Below are 26,267 nucleotides of genomic sequence, written 5' to 3'. Positions count from 1 at the left end.
CATTAGAAAAGATAATAGATTCAATGTGAAGTGTTTAGCTTTTGCAGATGACCTGGCAATCCTCACAAATAATAGAAAAGAAGCCACTAACGCCATAGAGAAGTTACACGAAATTGCACAAAGAACTGGCCTGCAAATCTCATATGAGAAAACCCAGTACATAGAAAGAGTGCCACAAGACAAATTGCCTATTGTGACAACCCATGGGAAAATCATACAAGTACCACATTTTAAATACCTGGGAGAAATCATTCAGCCATCAGGGATCAACCTAAAGGCCAATGAGGAAAGAATAAAAAAATTACAGAAAGCATATAAACTCACGTGGAACTATTATAACAAAAAGTCCATATCCACTAACGCAAAATTGAGGCACTACAACACTGTCGTACTTCCGGAGGCACTGTATGCATCTGAAACAACACAAATAGGTGGGCAAATTAAAATCAAAGAAATAGAGAAACAAGAAAGGAAAATTCTCAGGAAAATTTTTGGCCCGATACAAGAGCAAGGAATCTGGAAGAAGAGACCAACATCAGAATTATATAAATACACAGACAAGATTACAGATACAGTAAGGAAAAGAAGAATGCAGTTCTACGGACATATCCACAGGATGAATGAAAACAGAATTTCAAAGCGAATTCTTAAAGTCATCAACTCAGGCAGGGGAAAAACAAAATGGATAAAAGAAGTTGAAGAGGACCTCAGACAAGCACAAATAACAGTAAACGATGCAGAAAACAGAACTGAATTCAGGAACATCATCAAAAAACATAAATTTGACACCACAACACAGAAGAGACCAGGATGCAAATGGACAGCGGAGCGAAAGAAACAACACAGTGAACACATGAAGAAAATTTGGGCTCAGAAAAAACACAATCAATCATCATAAAGGAATTCAAGTTCAAACGCTCTCTTAAATGGGAATAATCGAAAATAATAATAATAATAATAAGGAATGATGATGATTGACAGCAGATAATATTGGAGAGAGAACTCCCGGACAGCCTTGAACTGAAATAACTGTGGTGGTATGGTAGCATGGGTTTTGGAAGGGATTGAGCGACACGGTTCGTGAAAGGGATTTAGCCGGTTGACCATAGTGAGAGGGAGACTTTGATCTGGCTAAGCTGTTTAAATCCCCGGTGTGAAGATACAATGCTAGGAAGTGGATGGAATTAAACTCTTGCGAACGTTGGACAAGTTCTAGTTTATTCAGAAAGAAATACAGATCACCCTAACTGCATAGTGATTGTACCTCCAGAATGGCCAAGTGTATTACAGAGACTGTGACTAACTTCACCGTTCCCACTTCCTGATAGAAGCTCTTCAGTACTTTCTGTCCACACTAGCACCCCACATCAGAGTCCCGTGGCTATGCCCTAAACGTTCATCACAACCACCTGCCTGCCTACAGCCCGCTCCTCAGCCAAAGTCAGCTGCTGCTATCCACACTGACTACTGTCGCTACCGAGAGAGAGAGAGAGAGAGAGAGCGCGCCCGGAGCAGCGTGCTCCCAAGTTTTGTTAGCTTTCCCCCCTTTGACCCCGCCAGAACTCGGCATGACGTAGCGTTGAATGCAGCTTGTCCTTATTTGGTATTGTTTAAGCATTAATTTCATTATTTTTCTTCAGAAGCTGGGTGGAGGGATAGAGTTGCCTCTCCCTATATGGTCATGCACTGTGCCCTGAGCCCTTCATTGGCTCCTCATGACTTAGTGCTGTCCCCACCGAGGGCTCTCTTTCTTTCTTTCTCTCTCTGCTCTCAGACTTCTCTCTCTAACCAGAAGTGTTCTCTGTTGATGCTCCTAACTGACTGCTTATCACTGGTCCCCTACACAGAGCTTCTTTGTCTCTTTGTAACTTGGAGTCTGTTTACTTTCTTATCACGCGCAGCTGCCTGACAGTTTGGACTTCCACCTGGGCTATCCAGCTGTGTCGTGTTTCTTTATGACCCCTCTGCCACGCCCGGCTTTACATTTTACATTTTAACTCAATGTTTACGTACCATTTCCATTGTACTGCCTGAGAATGATTGTAATTAGACTTAGCTTTTGCCTGCGGTTACACCACCTCCCCCACCAGGGAAATTGGCATTACTCCTCAGAGTAGCGTCAATTGTGATTTTTTTTTCTTCTTCTCTTTATTACATGCTTTACAGATTTTACACTCGGTTGTTACATCAGCACTTGACATGTTATATTTTCATTACACCCTTGGTTTACTCAAGTCCATTAAACCTTAGGAAACCACAATTACATTATACATGGGTAACATATATTAGCACATAAAGTTATATCAAATTACAGTTTCATTAAACATTGATACATACAATTATACAGTTTTCATTAAACATTGGTTAATACAATTACAACTTCATTAAGCATGGATAAGAGCATTGATACAGTGACCATGGATAAGAACATTGATACAGTGACATTGCACATTTTATAAGGCAACTTTTACTTTACAAATTTTGGTATACATATTTTTATTATTTATCTTTGTTTAATGTCTGTTTCTGAACAAGACTGCCTCTTCTTGGCTTTTTCCACCCCTTTCCTATATTACTGCATCTTCAGTTCCTTTATTAAACTAGTTTCTGGGTATGAATATAAGAGAATGCCGATGGGACTGAAGCGAGCCCCAGGATGTTTCCAGAGACTGATGAATACAGTTGTGGCAGGTTAACAATGTGGAAAGGAACCACTGAAGGACCTAACAATGAAAGGGGCAGGCAAAATAAGTTTCTATAGTAAATGTAAGGGATATGGAACCAGAGTGTTCATACAAACAGACAGAGTAATTCACAGTAATGTTACAAAGAAATATATAATACCGCAAATTAATCTAGAATTCAATTGTTGCGTTGTAAATGAAGAAAAGCGAAATGTCAATGTTAACATCAGATTTACCATTGGATCATGTAGTAACGCAGTTAGGCGATTTAAAAATCGCAGGGAAAAGATAGGATGATGTCCAGAGAATAGCAGAGAGACAGGAGGAAGAATTGAAATATTCCACGTATTTCACACACTATTCCATAACCAGGTATGTGTCAGTAGTAAAAATTATCCTTATTATAACATGCTGTAGCAAACAATGCAGATGTTGCAGAGACTGTTTTAAGAGTATATGGAAATATTTTGAAGACAGTGACTGTTGTAGTAAAGTACGCATAAGGAACACCATTGTAAACCAATACCCACTATACACATTGCGCATTTTTCAAGTACTGTTTCTGCTGTGTCTGTAATTTCTAATGGCATCCTTGTTTTCATCTGTGTGTTTTTATTCTTTTGACATGACGAACATTTCCTGATGTAATTTTCAATGTCACGTTTCATTCTGCTCCACTGCTTGTGCGCCTTGACTCTTTCGAGTGTCCTGTGCATTCCATGGTGCCCTCCCAAGGGATTATCAGGCATCTCTTTTAGTATATCCTCCTCTTCCTCAGGACTAATTTCCTCTTCGCTATTAGTTTCCTGTTCTATTTCAGCCGACACTTGTGCTTGCTGCATGTTTACGGCACTTTGTTCCCCACTTGCTTGTGCTACAGAGATCTTCTCTGACTCCATATTCTGCTTCACATCTATCTCTTCCTTCCCTTCATGCCTTATTCTGCTTAGTGCATCTGCATTACTATTTAGCTTTTCTGTCTTGTATATTACCTCATAATCATACTCCTCGAGCTTCAATCTCCACTTCAGGAGTCTCGAACTCTGATCTTTGACATTAAATATCCACGTTAGTGACATTTTGTAACTGAACTCTGTCCTCTGACAAGTTCAATGCACTCACTATGCATTTACCATTTTGCACTTTTACTAAAGATTCAGGTACATGCACCCCTTGTGCATATCCGTTTGGTTCCTCCTCTACTATTAAGAGTATATCTCGCCCTTTCAGTCTTATTACTTTACCTGCGTAATCTAGCTTGACTCTATGCTCTGTCAAGAAATTTTTGCCTATCAATCCATCGTACGGAATGTCTAGTCCTCTCCCACACAAATGAAATTTCTGTCCTACTTTTTCTGCACCATCCACACTTAAGTGCATGTGTACTGTGCCTGTTGTATTGACGGCTCCACTGGTCACGCCTTTTAGCTGAAACCTTTCTGCTTCATTGATCCTAAGTGTTCTTTTTACCGGGATGCTTGTTCTCTTGAGCAAACACAACTTCAAATACCTCTTTAACTCTATGCAATAAAATATTAAAACATCATTCTCTGTTGCACAGTCGATTACCCTAACTGTGGGTTTACCTATCGCATCGCAACAAGGCCCGACTGTGCGGCCTTTCGCCTCTTAGTTTCCCTGCACCACTTTGCCAGTTATACTAGATACTGGCACCCTACCTTTTCTCCAGGCGTGCCAGAGCCCTTCCGCATCTGCATCTACATCTACATCTACATGATTACTCTGCAATTCACATTTAAGTGCTTGGCAGAGGGTTCATCGAACCACAATCATACTATCTCCCTACCATTCCACTCCCGAACAGCGCGTGGGAAAAACGAACACCTAAATCTTTCTGTTCGAGCTCTGATTTCTCTTATTTCATTTTGATGATCATTCCTACGTATGTAGGTTGGGCTCAACAAAATATTTTCGCATTCGGAAGAGAAAGTTGGTGACTGAAATTTCGTAAATAGATCTCGTCACAATGAAAACGTCTTTGCTTTAATGACTTCCATCCCAACTCGTGTATCATATCTGCCACACTCTCTCCCCTATTACGTGATAATACAAAACGAGCTGCCCTTTTTTGCACCCTTTCGATGTCCTCCATCAATCCCACCCGGTAAGTATCCCACGCTGCGCAGCAATATTCTAACCGAGGACGAACGAGTGTAGTGTAAGCTGTCTCTTTAGTGGACTTGTTGCATCTTTTAAGTGGCCTGCCAATGAAACGTAACCTTTGGCTCCCCTTCCCCACAATATTATCTATGTGGTCTTTCCAACTGAAGTTGTTTGTAATTTTAACACCCAGGTACTTAGTTCAATTGACAGCCTTGAGAATTGTACTATTTATCAAGTAATCGAATTCCAATGGATTTCTTTTGGAACTCATGTGGATCACCTCACACTTTTCGTTATTCTGTATCAACTGCCACCTACCACACCATACAGCAATCTTTTCTAAATCGCTTTGCAACTGATACTGGTCTTCGGATGACCTTACTAGACGGTAAATTACAGCATCACCTGCGAGCAACGTAAGAGAACTGCTCAGATTGTCACCCAAGCCATTTATATAGATCAGGAACAGCAGAGGTCCCAGGACGCTTCCCTGGGAAACACCTGATATCACTTCAGTTTTACTCGATTTGCCGTCTATTACTACGAACTGCAACCTTCCTGACAGGAAATCACGAATCCAGTCGCACAACTGAGACGATACCCCATAGGCCCGCACCTTGATTAGAAGTCACTTGTGAGGAATGGTGTCAAAAGCTTTCCGGAAATCTAGAAATACGGAATCGACTTGAGATCCCCTGTCGATAGCGGCCATTACTTCATGTGAATAAAGAGCTAGCACAAGAACGATGTTTTCTGAAACCATGCTGATTACGTATCAATAGATCGTTCCCTTCGAGGTGATTCATAATGTTTGAATACAGTATATGCTCCAAAACCCTACTGCAAACCGACTTCAATGATGTAGGTCTGTAGTTCGATGGATTACTCTTACTACCATTCTTAAACACTGGTGCGACCTGCGCAATTTTCCAATCTGCAGGTGGAGATCTATCGATGAGCGAGCGGTTGTATATGATTGCTAAGTAGGGAGCTATTGTATCAGCGTAATCTGAAAGGAACCTAATCAGTCTACAATCTGGACCTGAAGACTTGCCCGTATCAAGCGACTTGAGTTGCTTCGCAACCCCTAAGGTATCTGCTTCTAAGAAACTCATGCTAGCAGCTGTTCGTGTTTCAAATTCTGGAATATTCCATACGTCTTCCCTGGTGAAGGAATTTTGGAAAACTGCGTTCAACAACTCCGCTTCAGTGGCACAGTCGTCGGTAACAGTACCATCGGCACTGCGCAGCGAAGGTATTGACTGCATCTTGCCGCTTGTGTACTTTACATACGACCAGAATTTCCTCGGATTTTCTACCAAATTTCGAGACAAGTGGCAGTCTTTAGCGTAGTCGCCCTGCTGCTTACACTTGAAGCAGGCTATGTCTTTTACCGTCGTACACAGGACTCCACAGTTCCCTGGTAGGTTACATTGCAGGCATCTCCACTCCCGTAACCCTCCATTGGTTTTTCTACAATTTCCTCTGAAATCTCTTACGTCTATTGGATGAACCTTTCTTAACCTCACCTGGCATTCTGCGTCTGTATGTCCCGGCTTGTCGCACCCATAGCAAAAGTTCGTAAATTCTTTGCCCGTCATTGCCTGTACTCTGCCCTCTTCTTCCTACACTTGCTTGCAATGTGACCTCTCAACCTACATGTGAAACATTTCAATTCTTTAGTATCTCTAGTGCTCTTCACCACTTCCTTTCCTCTGTTTAAGTTATCCTCGGGGCTAGTCCCCGCTCTTTCATGGACAATATTGCACTTTATTCTTGCAGTGCTAACTAGTGTAATTTCATCCCCTCTACTTCTCACTACTGTTTGGATTCTATCGTTGCTTATACCTTGTATAAAACAGGCTCCTCCTAATCAATCGACCAGTTCTATTGTGCCTTTTAAATTATCTCTAGCCATGACTGTTTGGTGCCTCCCTAAAATATATCTACATCTTGTCAATTTGGCTTGCCCATATCGCAATTGGCTTTCCCTGTCCCTGTCTTTCTTGAAAAATCTTGCACGCGTAATAGTCTATGGTACGCTTACTCGCATAGTTTTCTTTTAGAACATGTTTCACGTCCTGCCACGTACCCGTGTGTTCACGCACTTGCAGTCTTGATCTGGCCTCACTGGTTATTTTTGCTGTAATAAATTTCAGTAATGTTTCATGTTCCTTCAGATTTGCTAGCTCAAATGCTGCATGCACATTCTCAATAAATTCTCTGAGATCCCTTTTATTCCCTTTGAACACTTTTGACGTGATACACAATGCCTCCTTAACTGACATCTTACCGCTATTGGAGGATGACGGGACTTCGTTAGTCTGGGGTATCTTACCACTTAACTATGGTAACACTTTAACACTACAATATTCTTCAATACTCTTAATACAAAATTTATAAGTACCGCACTTCCCTTGAGGTGCATCGTCTGGTCTATTGATCCTTGTTGTCCCACACTGTCTTTGTGCCTGCGCTGCTGCATGCGTCAGCTGCCGCTTGCCTTGGCTGCTGCTGCTGCTGTTCGGCCCAGACGCTCGGTCTTAAACGCTGGCTGCTTAGGCACCTCTGTGCCACGTCACGCTGCTGCTGTCCTGCGTTGCCCTGCACCCGCAAGGACTGCCTTTCTGGACTGTGCCATAGTGGGGCTACTAATGCAGAATGTTGCGAGTCACCACAACTTCCTGCCAATTGCCAGTTGCTGTAGCAAAATCTGCTGGCCTCCTACCTCCTATGTGCCTTTGTGGTACCCCACATTCTAGGCTTGCATTCTTCTAAATGGCCATCCTCAAATAGTTGATTTTTAAATGAGAGTCAAACGCTTTGTGATTTAAGAAATTCATCGTACATCTCGCACATAGTTTATCTTGCGTAAAAGGAAATCTGCTTTGAATGTAATGCTTTTCAAACCACCATTCACAATATTTTCCCGCAATCTGTTAAAAATAGGTTCGTTTCAGCAGTTGCAAGAGAGCTCAGATAACAGGCGTCACCGCGCTTGCACAGCTACGATGACGCAGGAAGCCCATGTGTTCGTATTTGTAAAACGTTAAAAGATCTTACATTATGACATAAAAGAAAAGAGGCAAAAATGCATAATTCGGCTTAAAATGCACATTTGTATGTAAATTTTCTTGGAGTAGCAGTAATTTATTATGGCGTAATGCCATTGTGCACTTGAAATGCAGCGAACAGTTGAAACTAGCCAATAGTGTGAAATTAAACACTTCGTTTCAAATAAATTGACTGCCTTGGCAGAAAAGATCAACAAAAACCTAATCTCTTTAGCAAACCGCCAAAAATAACTTCGTTGTTCTGTAAGACGATTAATGCTTGACTGTCAGAAAGGTGGGAATAAACTCTGAAACTAACAACATATTTTATGCGCACGTATTTTAATTCATTTAATAGCTCCCACAAAACTCCGTTTTGTTATCATTTAACGTGAGAACAATAAACAAAGAGGAAACAACAAAATTACTGAACGTAAACACAGGTCACGTGGAGACGACCCACCTCTCCACCACAACTCTGACTGCTCTGTGCATCAGCACCGGATCTACGATATTTCCGAACAGGGGCAAAATTAAGTAGTGGCGCCCAGCCACACTTCTGTAGCCAGAAGCGGGAGAAGGTACTAATCATACGCGACTCACCTGCGCATGCGCAAGAGTCTAATTTAAACAGTTGTCACATCACACTCATAGGAGGCAATTTGTTGTTATAAAGCATTGCATAGTCTTCCTGAAGCCTTTGACACACTGCTGTTGGCAGACGTTTGTACGAGCATTGTTTTGATGTTGTATACGACGCATTTCCTTTGCAACTTAAGTTTTATTTTCCATGGATTTTATTACCTACTCTGAATTTCTCTTTTGTTTTCTTTACTGCTTGCTCAATATACAGATTGAATAACATCGGGGATAGGCTACAACCCTGTCTCACTCCCTTCCCCAACCACTGCTATCCTTTCATGCCCCTCGACTCTTAAAACTGCCATCTGGTTTCTGTACAAATTGTAAATAGCCTTTTGCTCCCTGTATTTTACCCCTGCCACCTTTAGAATTTGAAAGAGAGTATTCCATTGAACATTGTCAAAAGCTTTCTCTAAGTCTACTTGAAGTCTGAGGGTTTTTCACCTGTCCCACACATCTTGCTCACCAGATGGTAGAGTTTTGTCAGGACTGGCTCTCCCAAGGCTGTCAGTAGTTCTAATGGAATGTTGTTTACTCCCGGGGCCTAGCTGCGACTTATGTCTTTCAGTGCTGTCAAACTCTTCATACAGTATCATATCTCCCATTTCATCTTCATCTACATCCTCTTCCATTTCCATAATATTGTCCTCAAATACATCGCATATGTATAGAACCTCTATATATGCCTTCCACCTTTCTGCTTTTTCCTCTATGCTTAGAACTGGGTTTTCCATCTGAGCTCTTGATATTCGTACAAGTGGTTCTCTTTTCTCCAAAGGTGTCTTTCATTTTCCTGTAGGCAGTATGTATCTTACCCCTAGTGATATATGCCTCTACATCCTTACATTTGTCCTCTAGGCATCCCTGCTTAGCCATTTTGCACTTCCTGTCGACCTCATTTTTGAGACATTTGTATTCCTTTTTGCCTGCTTCATTTACTGCATTTATATATTTTCTCCTTTCATCAATTAAATTCACTATTTCTTCTGTTACCTAAGGATTTCTACTAGCCCTCGTCTTTTTACCTACTTGATCCTCTGCTGGCCTCACCACTTCATCCCTCAAAGCTACCCATTCTTCTTCTTCTGTATTTCTTTCCCCCATTCCTGTCAGTCGTTCCCATATGCCCTCCCTGAAACTCTGTACAACGTCTGGTTTAGTCATTTTATCCAATTCCACCTTTTTGCAGTTTCTTCAGTTTTAATCTACAGTCCAGAACCAATAGATTGTGGTCAGAGTCCACATCTGCCCCTGGAAATGTCTACAACTTAAAACCTGGTTCCTAAATCTCTGTCTTACCATTATATAATCTATCTGAAACCTTCCAGTATCTCCAGGCTTCTTCCATGTATACAACGTCCTTTCGTGATTCTTGAACCAAGTGTTAGCTATGATTAAGTTATGCTCTGCGCAAAATTCTACCAGGCAGCTTCCTCTTTCATTTCTTACTCCAAATCCGTATTCACCTACTACGTTTCCTTCTCTTCCTTTTCCTACTATCGAATTCCAGTCACCCATGACTATTAAATTTTCATCTCCCTTCACTATCTGAATAAATTCTTTTATGTCATCATACATTTTATCAATCTCTTTGTCATCTGCAGAGCTAGTTGGCTTATAAACTTGTACTACTGTAGTAAGTGTGGGCTTCGTGTCTATCTTTGCCACAATAATGCGTTTACTATGCTGTTTGTAGTAGCTTACCCGCACTCTTATTTTTTAATTCATTATTAAACCTACTCCAGCATTTCCTCTATTTGATTTAGTATTTATAACCCTGTATTCACCTGACCAGAAGTCTTGTTCCTCTTGCCAGCGAACTTCACTAATTCCCTCTATATCTAACTTAAACCTTTCCTTTTCCTTTTTTAAATTTTCTAACCTACCTGCCCAATTAAGGGATCTGACAATCCACACTTCGGTCCGTAGAATGCTAGTTTTCTTTCTCCTGATAATGATGTCCTCTTGAGTAGTCCCCACATGGAGATCCGAATGGGGGACTATTTTACCTCCAGAATATTTTACCCGAGAGGACGCCATCATCATTTAACCGTACAGTAAAGCTGCATGACCTCGGGAAAAATTACGGCTGTAGTTTCCCCTTGCTTTCAGCCGTTTGCAGTACCAGCACAGCAAGGCTGTTTTGGTTAGTGTTACAAGGCTAGATCACTCAATCATCCAGACTGTTGCCCCTGCAGCTACTGAAAAAGCTGCTGCCCTCTTCAGGAACCACACGTTTGTCTGGCCTCTCAACAGATACCCCTCCGTTGTGGCTGCACCTACGGTACGGCTATCTGTATCGCTGAGACATGCAAACCTCCCCACCAACGGCAAGGTCCATGGTTCATAGGGGGGTGGGGGTGTATATATGCACACTAGTTTCTTGTAATCCTTCTTAATAACAGTCAGACAAAAATGCGAAATATTTCAATTCATTACACTGGACATTTCTTGCACACGTACGTTGGAATCCACAAAATATTTTTGCTTTTAGAGCAAAAACGACAGTGACTGTAATTTCGTGATGAAATCTTACCACAATGAAACTGAACTTTGTTTCAATTATTACCACCCCAACTAGAGTATCGTGTCCCTTACACTCGCTCCACTATTTTGTGATAATACGAAACACTGAGCTGCACTCTATACTGTTCTTTCTGTGGAACTTCCATTGCACTGTCATATTCTGCCCGCCCTGTTCCACCCCTCCTTAACAGCTATCGTACATTACGTCCTTTGGATATGCCTCGGTGAGCTTCTACGCTCTCGCCTTATTGTCTTTCATCCCACCTTCACCTCGTCTCCCCACCTACTCCACCAGACAGAAGCCCCCATCCCAGACAGGCTAGAGCCACAGGGCACTGTAGCTGCAATGTTTAATCTTTCAAGTGCCTTGTTATCTACACAATATTGACCTGTATTGTATGAAATGCACAATTTATTTATATTTTAAGACTTATTTACACGTTAATATGATACCACTGCTTCCAGTCCTCTAGTTATCTAATATTCCTTTTCAGGATAATGTGAGACTTTATGGGAAAGATTTTGTAACAAAACTAATCGATGAAGGTGGTTCTGTATTCATCTGTGGCGATGCAAAAAATATGGCTAAAGATGTTCAGGAAGCAATTTCATATGTTATCCAGAAAGAAAAAGGTACTGTTTGCGACATGGAAAAAGTGATTACTTTTAGTATTAATGCTTATTTAATAGTACAAATTTAATTCCATAGTTTTATTGTAGGAATATCTGAAGAAGCAGCTCAAAACTGTATAAAACAACTGAAAAATTCCGCAAGATATGTGCAAGATGTATGGAGATAACTTAGTATTCAATTTAAGTGAGTATTTTTGTAATTTTTAAATTTTGCTACAGTTCCAGTCTCACTTTCTACATTCTTTGTCGAACAGACTTAAAGGGTAGACATTGCACATTTTCAGACATTCAATCACAGACGATACTGCAGTTCTCTCTCCTGATGACCAGAGGTCCCTGCTGAGTAAGAGATCTGTGCCTTAATCACTTGTCTTGGCAACTGAGGCAACTCTATTTATGAGATAAACACATAAAATAAAATTGAATATACAAAGCAGTTGTAAATGTAATCCTTCGTCTATTTCTTGTTTCCAACATGCATAAATATTTTGCTGTTACGAAAGTTCTGGCACAATGTAAATAATTTAGACATAAAGGAGACAGCTGGCTGAATTGTGGAAGTGTTGAGTCATAGACTGGCACATAAAAAGGAATGAAAAGTATAGATCGCTGCTCACAGGCGCATGCACACGCCCATGCTGGAACTGCAATTGGGGTGGAGGCAGGCAGCAGGGGGATGGGCACAGGATACAACACACAATTGTGAAGGTGACGACAATGTAGAGTGCGTGCTGGACCGGAAGAGAGGAGCTGATGGGTAGGGGTGTGGGTAAAGATCTTAACCCAGGGCCACCCATGAAAGGAGCCATGCCATGTCATGTGGAAATCCCTGCACAGCATTTTATGCGGGCACAATCCCCAATTCCTTTTCCACCAGAAAGTATGGTAACTGCAAAACTAGGCCAAAGGCAGTGTTGTTGGAACATGCTGCTACGTGCAACATGCTCAGGGTCAGTGGCCACTTTCCTTCACTATGCATATTTGAGTTGGCCTTGCACTGCATATTTATGTGTGTGTACACTTTTACTATTTAGTAAGTTGTCTCCTTTACTCCTAAGTTATATAAATATATGTTGTGAAAATTACAGCCATTGACTAAATATCCAATTTTCCATTAAACACACATCTCGTTTCCATGTCACTTGGATAGTCATATGAGGAAAAAAAATTGTAACATCTTCATAAGCCAGGAGATGCTAAATATCCATAAATTGGAATAAAAATACAAAAGAGATTTGTTTGTTAAAACTTTATTTTTAGTTTAAGGGTACCAAAAAATGAACTCGATGAATTTCTTTCAGTATTTAATTTGTTTCTCAAAAATATGTCGTTCACTACAGAATATGAAACTGATCATCATATCAATTTCCTAGGAAACAGTTTTCACATCTACAGGGAACATAGTGCACTGATATAGCAGTACACAGTTTATCTCGTTTTACAATTACAGTGGGTACTCAGTGAAAGTAATTGACAGGTTGTCAAATAGAATACTGTCTAACAATGTTAATGAAGGCACTAAGCAAAAGACAGTGACACAGAACAGATGCATCCAAGTAAAACATACCTAAGTATATGTTGGCTTGTTTAAGAATACTTATATAAAAATATTACTGTCCACAAACAACAAAATTTGTTATGACTTACCTAGCACAACTAAACACTATTGTCAGATCCCTAATAGAACACAGTGAAGTATGTAAATTAAAGTGCAACAATTTCCCACGAAGAGCTTATTAAATGTGTTACAAACAGTCCAATGATTCTCTCAGACTGAACCGCACGCGCACACACACACCTAGACCTGTTCTTACAACTTGAGACAATGTTGCCCAGAGAAATATTTTCTCAAAAACATTATAAATGAGCAAACTGATTTCAACAGCCACAGTTTCGTAGACTGAAATCTTACCATATACAGCATGCACCACATCTCTATAATCTACAAAAAGAAAAAGTATCATCACAGAATAGAAATAAATGCAACTCTAAGTGTACCTGAATTGTACAAGATAGAAAACACAGAATTACTTTCATTTTGATATCCAAAGGACTATATGGGCACTTCATGATGGGCAGCAGAGACTACAGAGAGGAAGGTCAGCTGACTTACCTGTAGACCTTAAAACTTGGGTGACTGTTACCAGTGTTGTACAGGACACCACTATGGATACCCACGATATGGTAACGTCGAGAAGAGACAAGCAGAAATGGGAAAGATGATACCAGATACGTGCACAGTATCAGCAGCTACTCAGAGCTCGGATAAGATCTATTCTAATCCAATCAGTGATAGATGAGATGGATTTTCAAGAGATGACAGAAGATGCTAAGATGAAACTTGACATTGACAAAAGGACAAAAAATAAAAGAATGGGGAAAAATGGCAAGTAGAGGTAACTAATGTGCATACTGTTGAACCTAACCAACAAGAAGTCGTTAACCGTGTGGAGACATGCAGCTGCTTCCAGTACACAAAGCAATAACAACAGATAGACAGCTCACAGGCCTTTAATTGTTTTTGTGGAAGTAAATGTGGCAATACGCATTCAGTAGGTATTTGCATGGAAGAAGTGCCTTCTCGTTTATGTTGTTGCAGCCCACGTCGACCTGAGCTTAGAAACATCAACAAGAAATATAACACAGTATGGCCTATGCTAAGAATGTAGGAGATAACAGGCCACATACACAGAAACTTTAAATGAGCCTCCTGCACGTTATAGTTACACAGAATTTCCATCCCTATATCAACGGGTATCTGAGAGGAGCGCCAGTAGCTCAAGTTCAATTAGCTGACGTAATCCAAACACTGCGACAACAGTGTAGAGAATCGGCAGGGCAGTGACCGAGCCCACCAGCAAACTCGAAATCACATAGTTGTAATGGTGCTTGGCATCAGGATTATGCACAGATGAATTAAAAAATATACATGCAACATTGTATCCCTATCTTACATCGCCCGTATTCTCCTCAACCTTGTAATCAGAAAATCTTTCAGAGTAGAAGTGAATTCTTAATAGTAAAAAAATAATAATTAGGTTTACAATAAACTCAATAGATGAAGCTATGTCCATGCTGTCAGGGGCCATTTATATGAAACCAAACCAACAGTTACTTGCTAGCTTCTTATCTACAATCAGCAGAATGTACTAAGTATGAAAAACAAAATTTTGCAGTGGAACTAAAGATGGCATGCATCTGTGAAACATAGTTCAAACTAGGATCTTTGGCTTTCCTGTATTTAGACATGATTGGGAAGAAGAAAGATGAGGTGTAGCTATTCCAGTAAGTTTTCATTTACCTTGTGAGGAAATAAAAATTGATAAGTTGAGCATTAATCATCTTCAGGTGATGGCTATTAGGACCAGAACAACTGACTGAGAAATATTGATAGTATCACTTTACTGTTGGCAGAAAACTGTCATATCGAGAAGGGCATTGTACAATGAGCCAGATAGAAACACCATTAATTATTTGTGGAGATTTTAATGCCTACAGCTATGCTTGGGGATGTGAATATCGAGACAGTTATTGAGCAGCTTTACTAGAAATTATGGATGGATTTGGTCTTTATATCTTGAATGCCAACACTGATTCTGAAACAAGAAAAATAGCTATCCACAGTCCACATAGCTCTACGTTCACTAAACTTTCCTGCAGACCTCCACTGGAATATCAGACCACAATGCTTTAGAAACACAGAGGATTGTCATTCAAACCCCACTACCCCAGCAGGAAAGTAGAAAGTTAACAAAGCAGACTGGATGAAATGTCATGGAACAATTGAGGACCAGATTAAGATTCTAACCACATCATCCTTGCTGATGGAGACACTATAAATATTTTAGTATTATCAATGATGCAGCGACTGCACGAGTTCTTGCAAGCAATCCAGCTCACCTACCGTGAAGAACATCGGTACCCTAGTGGAATAAAGATTGCAATTTCAATATTAGAAAGCAGAAAGAAGCCTTTCATATGTTTAAAGAAACTTCTACTTTGAAAACTTTAAAAACAAACACGCAAAACACACATTTGAGCACTCTGTCCGATTCTTGTCTATGATTTAACATATGAAGAAGAAACCAAATAAACACTGTTAAGGTATTAGATTTCTAGAATTCGCACATGCAATGACCTCCTGCAGGATGCCTACATGTGAGCCATGTAAGCTGTGGTGGCTGGTTACCATTTGTTAATATGCTGCAGCACACTGTAAATATCACACTAAAATATGTAATTTCTCTTTAGATTCACGCTAGCACACAAATAAAATAGCTGAAAAATAGTGCTCTCTCCAAACAAAAACCAGTGTCAAGTGCTGAAATGGTCAACCACACTACGGTCAACTCTGAGAAGGGACGCAGCTATTTGTTTTCGACTGTCGTCCTTTTCAGCATCAGCACTGTGAGTGCCACTTTGCTCACAGCTCCAGGTCAGTATTTTTCTGTGAAGGTGCCTGTAACTTACTGTGCAAGCGTGGAGTATGTGGGATTTTTGAGGAACAGTTAACATAATGATGTTGTGGTCAAGCACACTGACTGCCAATTTGTCGGTTCTGGTTTGATTTCCACTGCTACCATAATACCTCTTTTTATTCCTTTCAATGTTAAACAGTTAAATTTTAGATATGGAAAATAATATACTCAATTTCATCACAATACTACCACTGTAAGTCAAAAGGCTTTAGGCCCACACATTGGTAAAATTTTGCATGAGCTGTCACTGCATGGACAGTGAGCACAGAGTTTGGAAAAATCCATTTACTATAGCCGAGTTGGAGCAAGTGCTGAAGTCAATTACCCACCTAACCTACTCAGTAATCCTTAGGCTGTCAAGATCTGCCTAAAACTGCTCATCAAAATCTTTGCTGTACTGGGGAGTACCACTAAATTTCCAAAGGAGTGGAGCATACCCTGCAACCAAGAAATCTTCCCAAAATTTTACCAATGAACCGAAGACGACTACCCGCCTTCCCCACAACTGCCATTACATGCTTGTCCCACTTCATATCGCTCTGTAATGTTACGCCCAAATATTTAATCGACGTGATTGTGTCAAGCGCTACACTACTAATGGAGTATTCAAACATTACAGGATTCTTTTTCCTATTCATCTTCATTAATTTACATTTATCTATATTTAGAGTTAGCTGCCATTCTTTACACCAATCACAAATCCTGTCCAAGTCATCTTGTATCCTCCTACAGTCACTCAACGATGACACATTGCTATCCACCCTATCCAAAAGATCATTTATGTAGATAGAAAACAACAGTGGACCTACCACACTTCCCTGGGGCACTCCAGATGATACCCTCACCTCCGATGACAACATACTGGAGTCTATTACTTAAGAAGTCTTTGAGCCACTCACATATTTGGGAACCAATCCCATATGCTCGTACCATAGGAGTCTGCAGTGGGGCACCGAGACAAACGCTTTCCGGAAGTCAAGGAATATGGCATCCGTCTGATACCCTTCATCCATGGTTCGCAAGATATTACGTGAAAAAAGGGCGAGTTGCGTTTCACAGGAGCGATGCTTTCTAAAGCCGCATGGACAGCAACTTCTCTGTCTCAAGGAAATTCATTATATTCGAACTGAGAATATGTTCGAGAATCCTGCAACAAACCGATGCTAAGGATATTGGTCAGTAATTTTGAGGATCCGTCCTTCTACCCTTCTTATATACAGGCGTCACCTGCGCTTTTTTCCAGTCGCTCGGGACTTTATGTTGGGCAAGAGATTTTGGTGACAAAAATTCACATTTTCTTGGAGTTGCATAACAGATTTAAAATACCTTCACAGATTTCAGAAATAATCCCAGAAAAAAGTAGGTCTCTTGAAAGAAGTGTACAAGGCGAGAAAGAATTGTGTAAACTAACACTGTAGGTGACCGCCAATAAAATGTTGGTTCTATTATGTTTGTTATTGTCAGTTATTACCCACTGTGTTATATCGATTGTTTTACAGGTATTTTGTGATTTTTCTTTTGAGAAATATATGAGTACATAGCGTACAAACTGCCAGCAACTGATGCAATTTCCTTCTTCTTATCGTCCATACTTTCTAACATATAAACTACTCTTGAAGCTCCAAAATGTACTAGAATAAATAAAATGTCTGTAAAACGACACACTGTACAATGTACTTGTGGTGAGACACTGAGACTCAATAATAATGAAAGTATGTAGCAACTCACCGTAAATGTAATTGCTGAGCCACAGACAGGCTCGTAGAAAAGACAACCACACTGTCACAACTAAATTTTCAGCCATAGCTTTTGTCAGGAAATGAGAGCTCACACACATTCAATTGTATGTGCCCATGACAGCCGTCTCTGACCTCTGGGTCTACAGTCTGTGAATCAGATCCAAACAAACCACTTGTCATAACACACGTCCTCTCATCAGCAGCTGCTAGGCTAGCAGCAAGAAGTAGTGGCATTACGGACTACAAGCTGGGGGGGGAGTGGTAGGAAGGGGAGAAGCAGTAAGAATGAGGGAGTAGCCAAGTGGCACGCATACTCGGCTGCAATCAGCCAGCGATGATGCATGACACCTCAGTAAACAAACCATTTCATCTGCTGAGACAAAACGAGACTTTTCTAGTGTGTGTGGGGTCATAAAAGAAGCACATTTAAATTATGTTACACCTACCCTCACTAAACACTAAGTTGTATAAATACCATGTGTATTAACTTTGTAAATACCAATTAGTATTAGAAATACAGTTCTACCCATGCAAATACCAACAAGTTAATCTTTTTCCCAAGTGAAATTACTTATAAGCCAATTTCTAATATAAGGAACTTGTTGTAAATGATTACAAATAACACTGGAAAACCAAGAAAAAGATAATCTCTGCCATTTACAACTAAGGATGAAGGTGAGTGGCTTTATTCAATTTTTTTAAGCACGTTTATTACCAATTAAAATGTGTTCACTCCCTTCTGATGCATAGTTAAAAGAATCATGAGCATTAAATTAAAACAACACTGTATCATTTAATGAATTAACAAACAATGAGAGGGTAATGCTGCATAAAAAGGCTAACATAATAATTTAAGTTTGTTAGAATTACATAGGCCTACCTTAGTATTCATAGCTGTATCATTTAATGAATTAACAAACAATGAGAGGGTAATGCTGCATAAAAAGGCTAACATAATAATTTAAGTTTGTTAGAATTACATAGGCCTACCTTAGTATTCATAGCCTAGAAATAGTCTGCTTTTCACCTCACTAGTGTATATTGCGGTAGTAAAATATTATTTGATACAAGAAACCATTAAGATCCCATCTTGAAATTTTGCATGCATGTAGTCAGCCAGACTGGTCAACACACACAATTTTTATTTAAAAATCTGAAGGTACATATTTTGGAAATTTCAAAAAATGTTTTTTTGGAATAGTTTAAAATGTTCAGATTTAGGTAGCATAGTCATGTTACATATCAAATTGAAGGGAATTTTTAGAGGAAAACAATGGTGCAAGTTTGAGCTCTCTAGGTTGTATAGTTTTTTAGCTACAGCATTTTAAAACAATCATCGACTGATCAAAACAGAGATTTTTTTTAATTTTTAAACCCTTGAAACTCAAAAACCAAATTTCAAATTTAAACTAGTGTTAGTGGGTAAATTACCTGAAAAAAAAATCATCCAAATCTGAGAGGTCATAGTTCAAATTATGTAGTACAATTGGTTGATTTGACATAGAATGACCCAGATGCCATGCTGCTATAGGAATCAACTGTGTCTCCACAAGCCACTGATATCAGTTTTCAGTCGCACCAACCTGCATACTTAAACAAATGTAATATGCCGTAGGAAAAGATTTATAATCGGTTTATAATAATGACTTGTAACACGACCCAGTTGAACTTCAGGAGGGAGGTCAGAGGAATGAAAAGGCACTGAGAGAGAGGTAGAAAACCGGTATGTACATTTTGTTGACAAGCAGAGTTTTGCCAGTTTTATTTGTTAAATGTGAGACGCTTCTTTCATATATCTGTACCACCTTGTTATGTGACAAATCCTGGCACTAACAATATTCTGTGCACATAGTTGTAGGAAATGTCAGTGGACACTTGCTGCCCCGTATCTGATTTCTCTTTCAAACTGTTCAGCTTTCAGTGTACCATCTATTGACTCACAGTTTGGATTGAAAACTGAGTATGCACTTATTTCTCCTTTCTTCTTAGGACCAACTCTTGTGTTTAGCCAAATAAGACACAATGCTGACACAATGAGGTATATAACACCAAACTCCATCTGCACAGCTACTGCATACAGTGTACACCACAAAAGAATATATATAATACGAATTACAGTAGTGTACCACCGCAACACTGTCCCTTCACCCTCTGCTATTTCCACATCCAGGCTACTTGTGCTCGAATGCAAGCTGTCAGCTGAAGGGGATTCTGGTCTATCAGCAGTCACATTAATCTGTAAATTGAAACAAAAGTGAGCATTAAATAAATTTCAATGGGTCTGAATAGTATTTCTAAACAGAACACAACATGATAAAAAGCAGTTCCTGTTACCGAGTTATAGCTCTTCTCACTTGATGTGATGTTTAAAGCTTTCCTGTCACAACAGCCCTTCTCACTTGTCTTGCATGTGTACAGAACAGTACATCTGATGTGTCTATCCTGATTATACATTATATTGCCACACAGTCAGTGTAAGAGGTCAGACAAAATACTGGTCACATTTCTAAGGAACTACTTTTCACATTGTATTAGTAAGAGTTTCTCAACCCAGAACTGTATCTTCATGCTGTGACAAGTTTCACCAAATGGATGAACAGTTAACTACCAGTACGCAACAGTGCTCAGGCAGTGTAGTCTAATACATACAGCTCGGCATTAGGTATCTGCTCTACTTTCAATATTCAACAAGCTGTCACCTAACAAACAGTGATTCTACTGATTTTCAGAGGATTAAATTCACAACTTCTTGACTTTTCCCCTCTTTAGTTAAATTCATGACCTCTTGAAAATGTGCTTGGTACAATCATAAACAATGTAACTATATAAATCTTTTACTATATCATTTATCAAATACCAAATGCTATAAAAATATTTAACTCTCACCTAGGATGGGGTACGACTATTTTCAGACATATTTTTTCCATTACACCAATTAAAATACATTTAGTTTTAACATAGTAATGCAGTGACATTCTACAATTTTCCTTAAGACAATACATCAATTATCAAAGTACAATATTTGCCAAATGCTACATTTTGCAGTAAAACGTTCACTGTTTAAGTACCTTAGCCACTTGAAATTTCATCTACAACTTCAGCTTCTCCCTTTGCCTTTTCTACAACCCCCCCCCCCCCCCCCCCCCCATTTTTTTTTTTTGCTTCGAAGTCTTATTTCTGGAACAGTTCTCCTTGTAATATTGGCCACTACACTTTCATCAGATTTCTTCTCTTTTTAAGGCTTGTAATCTTTCTGATGAAGCATTCTTCACAGCTAGTATACATGATATTGTAATGCCCACATTCAGTTGTTTCTCACTATTACGTAAACAACCCGTCGTAACCGCAACCATTCCGGTCACAGGGTTACTGAGAGCAAAGTGCGGCAGGGCCCACAAACAAACAAACAAACAAACGGGAAAGGATGGACACGAACAATGATGGATGACCGACCAAGATCTTATGAACAATAACAAACAAGAAGCAACGGGGACACAAGAGACAACCTCACGAATCCACAATGTCCACTTGTACACGGAAACAAATTAATGTAAACACGCTGTCTGTAGGGCAGATGTCAATAGACCAAGCGAATATCAGACTGCTTCGCTGAGCGAGAGGCAGGCACTTAAATACAGGATAGGGTACGTCGCTATTGGCTGCTGCGACCATGTGCTCCACTGTAGCGCCTTCACGTTACATGCGAGCCAGAAACGTGCGTGGCCACGGCTTACGGCTGCCTCTAGTAGTAATCGTGGTCCGTGTTGTCTGGCACGGGTTTGAAACCTGCGGTGCTTGGTACCAGACAACCTAACAGTTTTATTGCATTGCAGACACTTATTTCTACGAAAATTGTATCTTCTAAGTTTTCAACTAAACCTCCTTTGCTAACAGAAAAGCCTCTTTCAGCGGCAGCATTTCCATGAAACAATCATAAAAGGTTGTGGTTCGCACTTTGCAGTAAATTCATCAGTAAGTGATCAAGTTTGTTCTTGAATTAAATTGTTTTAGTTGTTTTTCAGAATATTTACAAAATTTAAAATACTCTCCCTTTACTACTTCAGCTGTTGACTCTCTCTTTTTCTCAGTGGTCACTTGAAAATTTCTCAAAATGGAGCTGTGCATAACGTCAGGTGGTAAACATGTGCTGCCTTTGACAGTCTTTAATTTCAAAGGAGTTTTCTCAGTAATTTTTAGATACAGATTTTTTCAGAATACTTGTGCACTTATTTCTGAAGATAAGGATATCCAGTTCCATGTAGTGCTTGCTAGCAGCAATGGCACCAAATTCAGTATCTACATGATGACTTGTTTTAGAATCACACCTACATGTTTTGGTAATATCAATAGTACGTCATTTGCTAAAATTTACCAGCATTTCCATAACAGTTTTCTTCATGTAGTGAGAGTCATAAGGCTGATACCTACTTAAAAACTTATCATGTTCATTTGACAATAACATAAGAAACTGAAGTTTTGCACAGAGCAATTTGTCTCTTAAATGTTGTTTAACTTTTTCAAAGCTCATAGTTTCTTGTGGTCTTTTATGTACTTCGTCAACATACTTCTTCAAATGCGGAACAAATTCCAGAGCTCTTTACACGACCTCAAAATCTCCAACCCATCTTATACAAGAGAATTTGAGAGGAAACTTTGAAAACTCAGTGATGTTCGAGAAGGTTGCACTCCTTTAAGGAAAATCCTTTGATTTTCTCCTCTAATGACCTACAGGAAAATGCTTATAAATCATACTACTTATAGGATTTATTTCATTCAAAGTAAATTATTATTATTATCCTTTTCTCAGACGTTATTTCTGGTTAAAAATGGAAAGTGACGCGGACCTTGATCAAGCGTGACTTCCTTTTAACTGTATGGTATATGTTACATTGCATTTAGGATCTTTCGGGTAATTGAACATGTATCAATAATTACAGATGTAGCTGTATTGTGTTGATGTACTGGTGGATATTGCGTGGTATGACACCTGTAGTTGAAAGTATAATTGGTATAATGTCAACTTTATCCTTATGCCACATGTCCTTGACTTCTTCAGCCAGTTGGGTGTATTTTTCAATTTTTTCACCTCTTTTCTTCTGTATTATTATTATTATTATTATTATTATTATTATTATTACACCATTTGTGTTTTGAAATACACTAACATGACACCTGGCATGAAGAAATCTAAGCTTTTGTCAAGAAAGAAAGACAGAAAAGAAAAGAGTAGAAACAGAAGGTACAACTACAAGCTACTGTGTGCTAATATAGCAGGGATACCTTTTGGCCATTAACAATTCAGTTTTACTCTGGTTGGCCTTAAGGCTTTAAATAAGACTGAAATTGCAGTAGTTTGATATTAATTATTAAAAACCTTTAAAGAAATGCGTTTCCAAGAAAGACATGAATTAAAGAGATTTAAATAGAAAAGGGAGTGGACAGAAATAAAGAAACAACTGTAGCAACTGAAACTCCTCCAGAAGCACATTAGATGGCTGCATTGTCTTAAGCGGAGCAACAGTTTACACATTATTTCCACTAGGGGCATACATCACCTATAGCTCTCTGTTAACAAAGCCTCACCTCCAAATTTCTCCCTCCATATCTCCTGCTCAAGGTTCCAAATCACAATAGCAGTTGGAGAATATACAAATGCCATACAGATAACAGAGTTCCGGCGAATCTTTACTATTAAATGGATTACTGGATTAAACATTTTTGGTGGTATCTCTAACTTGTTAGACCCTTCAAGAACTGAACCTGATCGACACAAAAAAACAGCATTCATGACAACTCAGTCAATTTCATTACCTTTTGATTACTTTCATGACAATTTGTTCATTTTTATTACTTTTTCATCACTTTTGTGACTTGCAGACAATGAAATAAGAAACTGGGAATCCCAAACAATTCAAAAGAAAATTATCAAGAAACCTCATTAATGACATCCCATGTAGGCTTTCACGGCCGGCGTCTTCATCAGTAAACACTTCCGGGCTAAGTTGCCGTGGTCGATCTGTAGAAATTCTTCTCCCTGACGTTTCATTCTCAACTACGGAGAACATCTTCCGAGGTGAGTCGACAACTGGCTGCTAGGAGCTGGGGCCGCCGCTTATATGGAGATCGTAGAGGGCGCCACCACACGTCACGTGGCGTCGATGTGTGGCTATCCCTGGCTATCGTCTGTTCTCTCTCATTAATGACACTTTCTACAAATTACCTGAATACTTAGATTCAATGATTTAACAGTTCTGTTAGGTATATGGCAACCAGAAGTGTTTACTGCAATGTTCCGTGACAAGCAGTACTGTATCGTACCAGTGTAATTGAGGAAATAGTAAGCTACCAATAGGGAATTAATATAAATTATTTAACATAACTGAGGAGGCAGCAGCTTTTTGAATGGCTCTGTACCAGTACATAACTACCCTCTGAACTCTAGACCAGGAGGCCAAGTCTGCATCAAAATTACTTTTTGTTTCTTATTTTGCTTGTGCAGATTAGAGGTCAGCCAAAACAGATTTAAATTATCAACAACAATTGTATTTCGAGGAAGCTTGAGTAATTCATAGTCATACCAACAGCGTTTGTCAGTATTCTGCACGCCGTGTTATAGTCCTAATGGCGTTATGTTGTCAGACGTGGTGCGTTAGCGTAACGGATAAGGTGTCGATCTGCTGTGCGGAAGGTTATGAGTTCGAACCTTGTGTGGTGCTTAATATTTTCATTATTTAAAAATAATATCGAAGTGCCTTACTTCACGAATTTTATTCGTTTGAATGCAATTTTTTGAAATTTGTAGTGCTTTGTCTCTTCATTAACCCTTTCGCTGCTGCAGACACGTGCTCGCCGCATTCCGCGCTGTGCGCGATTTTGTCATCACTGCACTGCTCGCCTGTACAGACACATGGTGTTCCCACTGCTTTGACACACTTATCATTCGATTTCACAAAAACTATTTGGCCCAAAAATTTGATTTTTACACGTCTTCTTGACTGATACCTTCCTCCCATAAATGACTTAATTTTGTTTCGATGTTCAACGCAGTTATTATGCAGCATTAAATGTAGTAAACAATTGCACGAAATTTTGAAGAGTTTGCAGAGGTAGAAGTCCATAGCGTACACTTTCTGTATGCTCGATTGTAGTTGCCACAATGTTGAGAATGAAATGTGGACAAGATACCTAAATTTCATATAAAATTTACTGTAAAACAATATCTCATTTAATAAGTACGACATAGGTGTTGTATGTAATATTGAGAAATATTCCGTCTTTCGCGACTGTAATAAAAGTATTATTTACACCGGACGCGTTTGGATTTATTTTAAAGCACTTCAATCAAGGAAAGGTATGGCACATACACAATGGTACTCATGTTCTCTTTCTTGTTTTTGTTCCACAGTCACAATTTTACCAATGGTACTCCAATATATTCCTCTTCTGCAACTGTAATAAGGGGCTTATTTAGACCAGACCCGTTTCTCTCTTTTGAAGCATCTTCAGTGGACAGTATTTTGTCTCCTCCATTGCCAAGTCACCTTTCCTAGTTTTGTGCTGCGGTAACACAATATTCAACGTTTGTGTTGGCAGATCAGTGTTTTAGCAAATAAATGATGTTTGTGTGCGCCACACACAAAAATTATGTTTGACATAGCTCAGAACACTTCACTGATAGACGGTATATTCAAGTCCTAATGTTTTTGTAAGTCCACAGTTTTGTTTAATGTATTTTGTCTACTTCCTTTTGATTGATTGAAGTGCTTTAAAATAAAGCCAAACGTGCTAGGTGTAAATAAAACTTTTGTTACAGTCGCGAAAGACAGAATATTTCTCAATATTACATACGACACCTATGTGGTACTTAAATGAGCTATTGTTATACAGTAAATTTTATATGAAATTTAGATATCTTGTCCACATTTAATTCTCAACATTGTGGCAACTAAAATCGAGCGTACGGAAAGTATACTCTATGGACTTCTACCTCTGCAAACTCTTCAAAATTTCGTGCAATGGTTTACTATACTTAATGCTGCATAATAACTGCGTTGAACATCGAAACACAATTAAGTCATTTATGGGGGGAAGGTATCAGTCAAGAAGATGTGTAAAAATCTAATTTTTGGGCCAAATAGTTATTGTGGAATCGATTGATAAGAGTGTCAAAGCAGTCGGAACACGATGTGTCTGCACAGGTGAGCAGTGCAGTGACAAAATCGCGCACAGCGCGGAATGCAGGGAGCAAGTCTTTGTAGCAGCGAAAGGGTTAATGCGGCCGTGGTGGCTTTACTTCATCAACTGCGCACTCCCCCCTAAACGTAAGCTTGCGAACTATGCTATACTATGACGCTGCTTCTATTGGCGCGTGCGTCGTGTGCAACTGGC

The 26,267-nt window shown here is 39.4% G+C and overlaps 2 protein-coding genes across 3 annotated transcripts in view; one reads left to right on the top strand and one right to left on the bottom strand.

Annotated features, from left to right (window-relative positions):
• The window catches only part of LOC126460994 (methionine synthase reductase-like), an 89,021-nt gene extending 76,127 nt beyond the window's left edge, over positions 1 to 12,894 (top strand). The window contains exons 8-10 of one of the 2 annotated variants that reach the window (XR_007585945.1): positions 11,524 to 11,662; positions 11,739 to 11,846; positions 11,947 to 12,894. Coding sequence is in view for 1 of the 2 variants with exons in the window: in XM_050095961.1 (XP_049951918.1) it covers positions 11,524 to 11,662; positions 11,750 to 11,829 (219 nt within the window). In the remaining variant the exon portion in view is untranslated. The remainder of the gene's footprint in view (positions 1 to 11,523; positions 11,663 to 11,738; positions 11,847 to 11,946) is intronic. The other variant, XM_050095961.1, reaches the window with a different exon arrangement.
• Positions 12,895 to 19,607: 6,713 nt separating this feature from the next.
• LOC126460978 (uncharacterized) overlaps positions 19,608 to 26,267 on the bottom strand; it is a 47,042-nt gene continuing 40,382 nt past the window's right edge. Inside the window, exon 2 of the mRNA XM_050095960.1 lies at positions 19,608 to 20,115. Coding sequence (XP_049951917.1) covers positions 19,744 to 20,115 — 372 coding nt within the window. The 3' untranslated portion in view covers positions 19,608 to 19,743. The remainder of the gene's footprint in view (positions 20,116 to 26,267) is intronic.

Source organism: Schistocerca serialis, chromosome 1, assembly GCF_023864345.2.
Source record: "Schistocerca serialis cubense isolate TAMUIC-IGC-003099 chromosome 1, iqSchSeri2.2, whole genome shotgun sequence".
In the NCBI taxonomy this organism is placed as follows: domain Eukaryota; kingdom Metazoa; phylum Arthropoda; class Insecta; order Orthoptera; family Acrididae; genus Schistocerca; species Schistocerca serialis.
This window is presented reverse-complemented; position numbering and strand designations above follow the sequence as displayed.